The sequence below is a fragment of the Equus asinus genome, chromosome 14 (genome assembly GCF_041296235.1).
Source record: "Equus asinus isolate D_3611 breed Donkey chromosome 14, EquAss-T2T_v2, whole genome shotgun sequence".
NCBI lineage: Eukaryota > Metazoa > Chordata > Mammalia > Perissodactyla > Equidae > Equus > Equus asinus.
Genome location: NC_091803.1, coordinates 26,358,191 through 26,370,286, shown reverse-complemented (window position 1 = coordinate 26,370,286; position 12,096 = coordinate 26,358,191). Strand labels below are relative to the sequence as shown.

Below are 12,096 nucleotides of genomic sequence, written 5' to 3'. Positions count from 1 at the left end.
TGGGAGAAGAGAAAAAAAGGAACAACCAGAAATAACATGAATGTCTCATAACAATAGAGTTAATCAGGACAGGGTGCTGTATCAGTAGTATAAGAGGATGGAAAGGATAGTTGTGGAGATTATGCAGATGGACAATGTTAGGGATATAAAGTTGACTGTGAAAGGTGGTGGTCTTCCTAGAGTCCAGTATGATTGCAGCAACTGTGTGAGCATGCTGATGGAGCCAGGGCAGAGAATACAAAAGGAAGAGGGGGCACCAAGGGGCTAGGATGCCAGGTGGTTCTTTTTTCTTTTGTGTCAAAAGGTATGTGGCCAGGATATCCTTCTCAGCCCTTCCTTTACCCAAGTGTGGTGTTTTGATTGGCCAATGAGGGCTTAACATGAAGTCCTCCCAAAGCCGCATGTGAAACTCACAGGACAGCAGAAGGAGCCCTGGCCAGGTTAGACTAGAGTTCTGGCTTTGAGTCTGGAGCCATCATCTAGAGGTCCTGTGACCTCAGACAAGCCTGTCCAGCTGTCTGGTCCTGGGAGTATGTGGCTGTCAAACTGGGTGAATAATCCACAGCCCCCGGCCCATTGTGAGGCTGGAACGGGAAAGGCCTGTGAGGGTGGGCAGCTCAGTGCCTGGCACGCGGCAAGGAGGAACCAGTAAATATCAGTTGAAAGTCAGCCATCTAGAAAAATCTAGAAAAGTCACAGCTTTGTTCCACCCTGCATGGAATAGTTGCTTTCTTAGCTGTGAAGATCCTAAGTGTGGTGAAACTTCAGCCAATTAAAAAGAGCCTGAGTTGATCAAGTCTTTTTATATTATAGGAGACAGAAAACCCAGGGGAAACTGACTTACATAACAAAGAGAAGAAAAATGACAGATTCTTGTAATAAATGCCACAATTGGGACCAAGTGGGGCTTGATCCAGCAGCTCACAGTTTCTCCACAGTGTGAGCTCCATCCTTACCTCAGTGTGCGGGCCCAGCTCTGCTCTTTCCTTGTGATCCCTCAATAGCTGGATTGGTTCCCACCTCTCGCCCTCATCTCCTCAGACCCCACAGTCAGGAGAGAAGAGCGGTTCCTCCACACACAGATCTGAGATGGGGTCATGTGCCCAACACCTTGCTGCTCCCTCCCTGTGGCCCAGGGCACAGGGTACACTGGTTCCTTGGACCAGTCAGGCTCCTCCGTGGGATGGGAAAGGATCCATCCCCCCATACCTCATGGCTGAGAAAAGAGAAGGGTGACTTCCCCAAATGAAAATGAGGTGGTCTCAGTGAAAGAGGGACAGGGACCAGGAGCTGCCCACCCGGCGTGTGCCTCAGACCTTTGTGAAGGATCCTGGATTAAGCAATTCAGAAGCAGGAGTAGCCATCAAGGTACAGCACTGACAAGCTGTGACGCTTCCTTGTTAACAGACTTCAGCTTCTTGATTTGGAAAGGCCCCTGCAGGAATTTGCACGTTTTAGATTGCACTGGGTGTGAGAACCAGCAGCCCCTCTGCAAGGCAGCTCGCTCCCATCTGGCCCTCCTCCCTACTGCTGACAGCCAAGGTGAACAGTGCCACTTCTTCACCCTCCCACCCGACTCCCTGGGCAGTGGAACGCTCCTCGCAAGCCCAAGCTCATTAACCTCCCAGTCCCCTAGCGTGAGCCAGGCCAGTTTAGGTTTGTCACCATCCTGCCAGCCTGGGACTCAGGCCCAGGGCAGCTGAGGGCCTGGCCACGGCCCCATACGGCAGAGGAGGAGGAAGCTGTGAGGTCTGTGGGCAAAGCTAATAAAAACAGGCCCTGGGTTCCTTCTGGGAGCTATAAACTGACCTCCCTCCCTCCCCATCCCCATCCCCATCCTCATTGCGTGACAATCAAGGCTGGTCCAAACACATGCTGAGAGCTAGAGCACGTCTCGCTGGCTATTAATTAAAAAAATAAGTAGGGAACAGTTGCTGTTCATTTGCTCAGCTCCCTGCTCACAGAACCATTGCAGATTATGAGTGCTAATTAACAGAGGGCATGTGCATGCAAGGAATGTGCCATTTTATGAGTGACTGATCCATGGCGACCAGCACTGCAATTGGGGCCTGAAGGGGCCTCAGGAAGCCATTCCACAGTGTGGCCATTTGTTGATGGCATTCACGCAGACTTGCAGACCAGACAGCCTACCCACGAAGGAGGCAGGCATTAAAATCAGTGAAGGAGAGAAATGGGAGGAAATGGACACGTACAGAGTGCACACAAGGCCAGGACTTGGGACAGGCTCTTCTCCAACGTTGATATCTCGCTTCATCTCTGTGACAGGATTGTCAGATAGATGGTGTCATCTCATATTCCCCAAGTAGGCTGAGGGATGTCCAGTGACTTATCGAAGGTCCCGTGTGACCTACTGTATTAGTTTGCTGGAGCTGCCATCATCATAAAATACCACAGGCTGGGTGTTGAACAACAGAGATTTATTTTCTCACCATCCTGGAGGCTGAAGTCCAAGATCAAGGTTTTGGCAGGTTTGGTTTCTCCTGGGGCCTCTCTCCTTGGCTTGCAGATGGCTGTCCTCTCACTGTGTCCTCACACGGCCTTTTCTTTGTGCATGCGCAGCCCTGATGTCTCTCTAGGTATCCAAATGCCCTCTTCTTATAAGGACAGTGGTCAGATTGGATTAGGGACCACCCTAAGGGCCTCATTGTAACTTAATCTCCTCTTTAAAGACCATATCTCCAAATGCAGCCACATTCTGAGGTGCTGGCATTTGGGCTTCAGCATATGAATTTTGGGAGGACACAGTTCAACTCATAACACCTGCTTAATTCAGCAGGAGGTGTAACATGCATATAGGACATGAACACTTGGTAGTGGGGGAGAAAAGTACATGTTCAGGCAGAGTCTGATGCCTTTTAAACATTTTTGTTATTTGCAAACTCTTGCAGAAAATGCTAAGTGCCAGGGCTCACAGCAACTGTGTTTTAAATACTTTATAAATATGAGCTCATTTAATCTTCGTAATAACCATATACAATGGGTGCTATTCTTATGCTCATTGTACAGATGGGGCAACTGAGGCGCTGAGCAGTTAAATAGCTTGTTTAGTGGTAGAGCTGAATTCAGCCTGTCATGTTTTAATCCTTTGGCATTATTTTTGTCTTCATTAAGGACAAATTGAAAATGAAAGTAGAAGAGATCAAAGATGCCATCTATGTGACCATGGAAATCCTGTCCAACTGGGGCAATGCGTCCTGGGTGGGTCTCACAGAAGTCGAGTTCTTTGACCTGAGCCACACAAAGCTTTATGTGTCACCTCATGACGTGGATATCCGGAACACGGACGCACCCGGGGACCTGGGCCACCTGGTCAATAGGAACTTAGCTGTAAGTGGAGACGGCACTGGAGTGAGTCTTGACCTCGTATTTTGATGCATTTTCTCTTCCCACGTTAAGTCCATGATAAGGGTGTGGGAGTAGGGAGGGAAAGAGTAATGTAATCATCCACAGTCATTCATTTGGGCAAAGTTGGGGGGAGCCTGAGGGAAAGGTGCAGATAGAGGCTTCACACTGTTGTCCCCCCACCCCTCCCCGAGCTGTCTCCCAGAACCCTGCTCTGTGAGTTTTTCTTTGTGAGGGGATAAGGAGGAGCAAATTCACCCCCTTTTATCCACCTTGCAGTTACCACATTCACCACCAAACATGGGACCTCAGGAGTCATTGAGGTCAGTGCCCTCGTTTTGTAGATGAAGCAACTAAGGTTTGGAGAAGGGCGTTGACTTGGCTAAGGTCACACAGCTGGAAGGTGGTGGGGGCCAAGTTCCCATCCTGCAGCCTGGCCAAGGGCCCATGCCCATACTCCCTCAGCGTCCTGCCTTCCTCGGGCATGGAGTATGCACCCAACAAACATGGAAAGTTTCCAGCAGTTAAAAAACATAAGCACTGGCATTTTCTTTTCCTGCCTCTGGTCAGTTGGACACAAGAGACTCTGAGCTAAACTGGGACAGACTGCCCAGCAACATCATCTTTACTCTGCTGGGCCTTTGGGCCTGGGAAACTGGGAACACAGGTGGCCTCTGGGTGAGCAAGAGATGGGGCAATAGGAAGACTTCCCCTCGGGTGCTCTTTTGCACCTTTTAAATTTCCTGCCATTACATGTATTATGTATTCCAAAGAACAAATTGTTAACTTCTTAAAAAGTATTGAAAATGAAAACCACATGTTCATTCCTGCCTTGTGCGTGGTGCTCGGTGCTTCATCCATATACTCATGTTCATCCCTAACAGTGCACAGGCTCGAGAAGCAGAAAAGCCTGGGTTCAAAGCTTACCACTGACAGGGGCCAGCCCACTGGCGTAGTGGTTTAAGTTTGTGCACTCCTCTCCGGCAGCCCAGAGTTCGCAGGTTCGGATCCTGGGTGCGGACCTAGCACCACTCATCAAGCTGTGCTGTGGTGGCATCCCACATACAAAACAGAGGAAGATTGGCACAGGTGTTAGCCCAGGGCCAATCTTCCTCACCAAAAAAAAGCTTACCACCAGAAAAAGCTTCACAACCAAGGGCAACTCACCTACCCTCTTCTTTTTTCCTTATCCATAAAATGGAGCTAATAATAGTCCTTACCTTGATAGGATGTTGTAAGGATCAAATGTAAACATAAAGAGCTTAGCACCACACCTGGCTCTTCCTAAGGCTCTGAAACGTCAGCTATTATTGTTTTCATTGTTATTATTATTAAAAGTATTAATACCACTAAGAAGTAGATATTATTCCCATTTAAAGAAGAGGAACAACGAAGGGGGCCTTTGAAATCCCCACTTCTAGAAACCCAGGTTCTGGTCTTGACTCCATAGCCTTAGGCAGCTTACCTGCCTTCTCTGAGAGGCGGTTTTGCTGCCTCCTGTGAAATGGGAGTGGATAATCCATGTAATTCTTATTTTGCCAGCAAAAGAAACTAAGTCTGGCTCACTTTAGCCAATTTTTTACAAAGAAATTTCTTTCTTTTTTGCAAGTCTTATGAGTAGCTGGTGTATTCCTGTCACCCAGGCCAGAAAAGGACAGGCCCCGAGGTTGGGGCTCTAGGTAGCATCCTGGATGCGTGAGCACCAAAGATTTGGTCTTTTTTGGGGCAGTGAGGGGCAGACAGTGTTTGCTGTTGATTGTTGCGTTTGTTAGTTTGTTATCCTCTCGCTCTGCTGGAGATGTCCTGTCCTGGGAGAGGAAGGCTGATGGACCAACCTAGCTAGCGGGCCTGGGCACCTTGATGCCAGTCCCACCAAGATGCCCCAGTGGGACAGGGAGGGAATTCTCCCTGAAGAAATTCAGGGTTGTTGAAAGAAAGGCAGAATAGATGCTAGATAGCTGAGAAAGACCGTGTGTCTGCAGGGTTGGACTGGGTGGTGTCTGAGCCCTTGTGAAGATCAGCAGCTCTGTGATCCTGAAAGAAACGGGTCCCATAGTTCACAGCCGCTTGGATGCTCTGGTCTTGCATTCAGTGCTCTGCTTCCTGCTTCGAATCTCTAGGCTCCCATGTGTGCTGCTGGGGCCTGGACCAGCCCTTGCCACCGCCCTCGCATCCCCGTTGTACACACAGCAGCAGCATTTGGGAAGCCTGCTGTATAGAAGAGAACATACCAGGGCAATTAAAAGCATCATTGGATTTGATGGGGATCAATTCTGCTGATTACTCTCCCTTTCTGTCTGTTTAGCAGAGGCTGATGAGCTTTGCCATGTGGTAGCATGAGGACTTTGGGTTTTGGTGGGTTTGGGGTTTTTTATCTTTTGGCCCTGAGGCTGGGACTTAAGGCAGCTGTCTCACCCTGGGCTGCTGAATCTCTGGGCCTAGCTGGGGGTGGGCTGGATTCCCCCTGCTTCCTTGGCGTGGGGTCTCCCTGTTGGTTGTTCTGTGTGCCATGTCTGGCGCTCCCAGAACACACTGCCTCTCAGAACCGTCCAGTTTCACTGGGATTTATTCAAGACCCACGGTGTGCCGTCCAGGGCTCAGACATCCCCTATGTAATCCTCACGTGGACCTTGGAATTACTCTCCACATTTAATAAACAAGAAAACCAAGTCTCAGGGAGGATAGGTGACTTGCCCCAGGCCGCACTCCGTGGAGTAGTGGGGCTCGCTGAAAGCTGCACAGAAGGTGCCTGAAGGTGGAGTCTGGGATCTGGCACCTTCTCTCCATTTCCACTGGTACCTCCCAAGTCTGATTAGCAGTCCCCTCTCACGGACACTATTAAAATGGCCTCCTATCTCATTTCCTTCCTTCATTCTTGTCCCATCCACTCTGTTTCCACTCTGTATCCAAAGTGATCTTTTGCAAATATGTACCCCTCCCCGACTTAAAACCCCTGCTATGATTTCCCATTATACTTGGAAATAAGATCAGATGCCTCACCATGTCCTGGGAGGCTGTCTGTGAAGAGGCTTCCGGCTCCCTCTCTACCCGCTTCTTACATCCCCTGCCTCACACACAGGGCTCCAGCGGCCACAGGGCTGCCTTCTGCTCCTCCGACCTGCCAAGCTCATTCCCACCTCTGGCTTCTGCCCTTCCTGCCCACTCTGCCCAGAACTCCCTCCTCCAGGTTTTCATGTGGCTACCTCTTTCTCCTTACTCAGATTTCAGCCCAAATATCACTCTCTCAGCAAGACCTTCCCTGACTCTACAGACTGGGGGAGTCCTGTCCCCTCCCCACCCCAGTCTCTATCACGTCATCCTTTTTCATTTTCTTCAGACCACTTCTCACGATAAAAAATGATCTTGTTCACTTGTTTATTATCTGTCTCCCCATATTAATCTATAAGTTCTTGTCTCTCCTTTTCACAGTATGTCCCCAGCACATAAAAGTACACAATACATTTTTTTGAACTTTTTATTTGGAAATAAGTATAGACTCACAGAAGTTGTGAAAAAATTCTGCAAAGAATAACAATTGAGAAAAGTCAGTGAAGCCAAAATTTGTTTTTTTGAAAGGATCAACAAAATTGACAAAATTTAGCTAGACTAAGTAAGAAAAAAAGGGGAAAATATTCAGATTACTGAAATCAAGAATCAAAGAGGGAACATTACTACCAACTTTCCAGAAATAAAAAGGATTACAGGGGAATATTATGAACAATTTTATGTCAACCAATTAGATAACTTAGATGGAATGGACAAATTCTTAGAAAGACACAAGTTACCAAAACCAACTCAAGAAGAAACAGAAAATCTGAATAGACCTATAGCAAGTAACGAGATTAAATTAGTAATCAAAGAGACTTCCCAGAAAGAAAAGCCCAGGAGCAGATGGCCTCACTGGTGAATCCTACCAAACATTTGAAGAACTAACACCAATCCTTCCAAACTCTTCTAAAATGTAGAAGAGGAAACACTTCCCAACTCGTTCTGTAAGGCCAGTGATACCAAAACTAAAGACATCACAAGAAAAGAAAACTACAGACCAGTATCCCTGATGAATGTAGATGTAAGAATCCTCAACAAAACATTAGCGAATTGAATCTAACAGTTATAAAAAGGTTTATACATCAAGACCAGTGGAGATTATCTCAGGAATGCAAGGTTTGTTCAACATATGAAAACCAATCAATATAATATGACATCTTAATAGACACAGAAAAAGCATTTGACAAAATTCAAGATCCTTTCATGATAAAAACAATGGAAAAACCAAGAATAGAAGGAAGCATCCTCAACCTGATAAAGGGCATCTGTGAAAACCCAAAGCTGACATCATACTTAACAATAAAAGACTGAAAACTTCCCCCTGAGATCAGGAACACCACAAGGATGCCTGCCTGCCCCCCTTCTATTCAACACTGTCCTGGGGATTCTACCTAGGGCAGGTAAGCAAGAAGATGAAACGAGATGTTGGAAAGGAATAAGTAAAACTATTTGCAGGTGATAGGATCTTATATATAGGAAATCCTAAGGAATCCACAAAAATTACGGGTAAAGTTAAAATCAAGTTCAGCAAGTTTACAGGACAAATTCCTTGTATTCCTATACACTAATTAGTTGTATTACTATACACTAACAATAAACTCCAAAAAGGAAATTAAATAGTTTCTCATATTTATATTTACATAAATTATATGGTATTTATAATAGCATCAAAAAGAATAAAATACTTAAGAATAAGTTCCACCAAAGAAGTGACAGTCTTATACACTGAAGAGTACAAAGTATTGTTGACAGAAACTGAGGAGACCTAAATAAATGAGAAGATCTCTGCGTTCACGGATCGGAAGACTGAATACTGTTAATATGGCATTGCTCCCCAAATTATCTACAGATTCATTGCAGTCCTATCAAAATTCCAGCTGCCTTTTTTGTGAAAATGGCCAAGCTGATTCTAAAATGGATATGGAAGTTCAAGGGACCCAGAATAGCTAAAACATCATTGGAAAAGAAGAACAAAGTTGGAGGACTCACTCTTCCCGATTTCAAAGGTTACTACCAAGCTACAGTAATCAAGACAGTGTGGGACTGGCATAAGGATAGACATAGAGACCAATGGGATAGAATTGAGAGTCCAGAAGTAGACCCATACATCTGTAGTCAATTGATCTTCAACAAGGATGCCAATACCATTCAATGGGGGAAAGGATAGTTTTTTCAACAATTGTTTCTGGGACAACTAGATTTCCACATGCAAAAGGATGAAGTTGGACTTGTACCTCATATCATATACAAAAGCTAACTCGGGATCAAAGACGTTAAAACTTATATGGTTTGAATGCTATAAAATGCTTAGAAGAACGCATAGGTGTAAATCTTTCTAGCCTTGAATTTTCCAAAGGAGTCATAGTTTTGACACCCAAAGCACAAGCAACAAAAGAAAAAATAGATGAATTACACTTAAAGTTAAAAACATTTTTGCTTCAAAGGACATTATCAAGAAAGTGAAAAGACAACCTACAAAATGGGAGAAAATATTTGCAAATCATATATGTGATAAGAATCTAGTATCCAGAATATATAAAGAAAAGAACTCTTAAATTCAACAACAAAAAGACAACCAACCCAGTGAAAACAGGGCCACAGTACTTTGAATAGACATTTCTCCAGAGAAGATACACAAATGGTCAACAAGCAGATGAAAAGATGCTCAACATCATTAGTTATTAGGGAAATGCAAATCAAAACCACAAAGACATCACTTCACACCTACTAGGATGTTATAATTTTTTTAAAAAAGAAAAGAAAATGGAAAATAAGTATTGGTGAGCATGTGGAAAAACTGGAACTCTCAGACCTTGCTGCTGGGAATGTAAAAGTAAAATGGTGTAGCAATTGTAGAAAATAGTTTGGCAGTTCCTCAAAAAGTTAAATGTAGGGTTACCATATGACCCGGCGATTCCACTCCTAGGTGTATACTCAGGAGAACTGAAAACATGTTCGCATAAAAACTTGTACAGGAATATTCACAGCAGTATCATGCATAATAGCCAAAAGGTAGAAACAACCCAAATGTCCATCAACTGATGAATGGGTAAAGAAAATGAGGTATATATATCCATACAATGGACTATTTATTCAGCCATAAAAAGAAACAAAGTACTGACACATGCTACAACGTGGATGAACTTTGAAAACATTATGCTAAGTGAAAGAAGACAGACAGAGAAGGCCACATATTGTATGATTCCATTTATATGAAATGTCCAGAATAGGCAAATCCATAGAGTCAGAAAGTAGATTAGTGGTTGCCGGGGGCTGGGGGAAGGCAGGAATGGGGAATGACTGCTAAAGGGTACAGGGTTTCTTTTGGGGGTGATAAAAATATGCTGGAAAAAGATAATGGTGATGATTGCACAACCTTGTAAATATACTAAAAAACATGAATTGTACACTAGAAAATGATGATTTTATATATGTGAATTGTATCTCACTTTAAAAAAATGTACAGGGCCAGCCTGGTGGCGCAGTGGTTAAGTGCACACATTCTGCTTCAGTGGCCTGGGGTTCGCCAGTTCAGATCCCGTGTGCAGACATGGCACTGCTTGGCAAGCCATGCTGTGTTAGGAGTCCCACATCTAAAGTAGAGGAAGATGGGCATGAATGTGAGCTCAGGGCCAGTCTTCTTTAGCAAAAAGAGGAGGATTGGCAGCAGATGTTAGCTCAGGGCTAATCTTCCTCAAAAAGAAAAATAAATTTAAAAAATTAAAAATAAATTAAAAAAAATTTTTTATTAAGGTTATGAAAGTTAACATCCTTGTGAAATTACAGTTGTACATCATTATTAGTCATGTTGTAGGTACAGCACTTCACCCCTAGTGCCCTCCCCCCACCCCCCTTTCCCCTCGCAACCACTGATCAGTTCTCTTTGTCCATATGTTAACTACCACCTATGAGTGGAGTCATACAGAGTTCGTCTTTCTCTGTCTGGCTTATTTCACTCAACATAATACCCTCAAGGTCTATCCATGTTGTTGTGAATGGGACGACTTTGTCCTTTTTTATGGCTGAGTAGTATTCCATTGTATACATATACCACATCTTCCTTATCCAATCGTCAGTTGCTGGGCACTTCAGTTGTTTCCATGACTTGGCTATTGTGAATAATGCTGTGATGAACATAGGGGTGCATGGAACTTTTGGAATTGCTGATTTCAGGTTCTTAGGATAGATACCCAGTTGTGGGATGGCTGGGTCATAAGGTATTTCTATTCTTAACTTTTTGAGGAATCTCCATACTGTTTTCCATAGTGGCTGCACCAGTTTGCATTCCCACCAACAGTGTATGAGGGTTCCTTTTTCTCCACAGCCTCTCCAACATTTGTCACTCTTGGTTTTGGATATTTTTGCCATTCTAACAGATGTAAGGTGATATCTTAGTGTAGTTTTGATTTGCATTTCCCTGATGATTAGTGATGATGAGCATCTTTTCATGTGTCTATTGGCCATCCGTATATCTTCTTTGGAGAAATGTCTGTTCATGTCCCCTGCACATTTTGTAATTGGGTTGTTTGATTATTTATTGTTGAGTTCTGTGAGTTCTTTGTATATTATGGAGATCAACCCTTTGTGGGATAAATAACTTGTGAATATTTTTTCCCAATTAGTGGGCTGTTTTTTTGTTTCAATCCTGTTTTCCCTTGCCTTGAAGAAGCTCTTTAGTCTGATGAAGTCCCATTTGTTTATTCTTTCTATTGTTTCCCTCATGTGAGGGGTTATGGTGTCCGAAAAGATTCTTTTGAAGCTGATGTCAAAGAGTGTACTGCCGATATTCTCTTCTTGAAGACTTATTGTTTCAGGCCTAATCTTTAGGTCTTTGATCCATTTTGAGTTTATTTTAGTAAATGGTGAAAAAGAATGGTTGATTTTCATTCTTTTACGTGTGGCTGTCCAGTTTTCCCAGCACCATTTGTGGAATAGACTTTCTTTCCTCCATTGTAGGCTCTCAGCTCCTTTGTCAAAGATTAGCTGTCCATAGATGTGTGGTTTTATTTCTGGGCTTTCAATTCTGTTCCATTGATCTGTACATCTGTTTTGGTACCAATACCATGCTGTTTTGATTACTGTAGCTTTGTAGTATGTTTTGAAGTCAGGGATTGTGATGCCTCCAGCTTTGTTCTTCTTCCTCAGGATTGCTTTAGCAATTCGGGGTCTTTGGTTGCCCCATATGAATTTTAGGATTCTTTGTTCAATTTCTGTAAAGAATGACATTGGAATTCTGATTGGGATAGCGTTGAATCTGTAGATTGCTTTAGGTAGCATGGACATTTTAACTATGTTTATTCTTCCAATCCATGTGCATGGAATGTCTTTCCATCTCCTTATGTCGTCGTCAATTTCTTTCAAGAAGGTCTTGTAATTTTCGTTGTATAGATCTTTCACTTCCTTGGTTAAATTTATCCCAAGGTATTTTATTCTTTTTGTTGCGATCATGAATGGGATTGAGTTCTTGAGATCTTTTTCTGTTAGTTCATTGTTAGCATATAGAAATGCTACTGATTTATGTATGTTGATTTTATACCCTGCAACTTTGCTGTAGCTGTTGATTGTTTCTAATAGTTTTTCTATGGATTCTTTGGGGTTTTCTATATATAAGATCATGTCGTCTGCAAACAGCGAGAGTTTTACTTCTTTGTTGCCTATTTGGATTCCTTTTATTTCTTTTTCCTG

The 12,096-nt window shown here is 43.7% G+C and overlaps 1 protein-coding gene across 10 annotated transcripts in view; it reads left to right on the top strand.

Annotated features, from left to right (window-relative positions):
• KATNIP (katanin interacting protein) overlaps positions 1-12,096 on the top strand; it is a 201,771-nt gene that overhangs the window by 129,006 nt on the left and 60,669 nt on the right. For all 10 annotated transcript variants that reach the window (XM_070483970.1, XM_014838009.3, XM_070483969.1 and 7 more), the window contains one exon: positions 3,133-3,348. In XM_070483970.1, the coding sequence (XP_070340071.1) occupies positions 3,133-3,348 (216 nt within the window). The remainder of the gene's footprint in view (positions 1-3,132; positions 3,349-12,096) is intronic.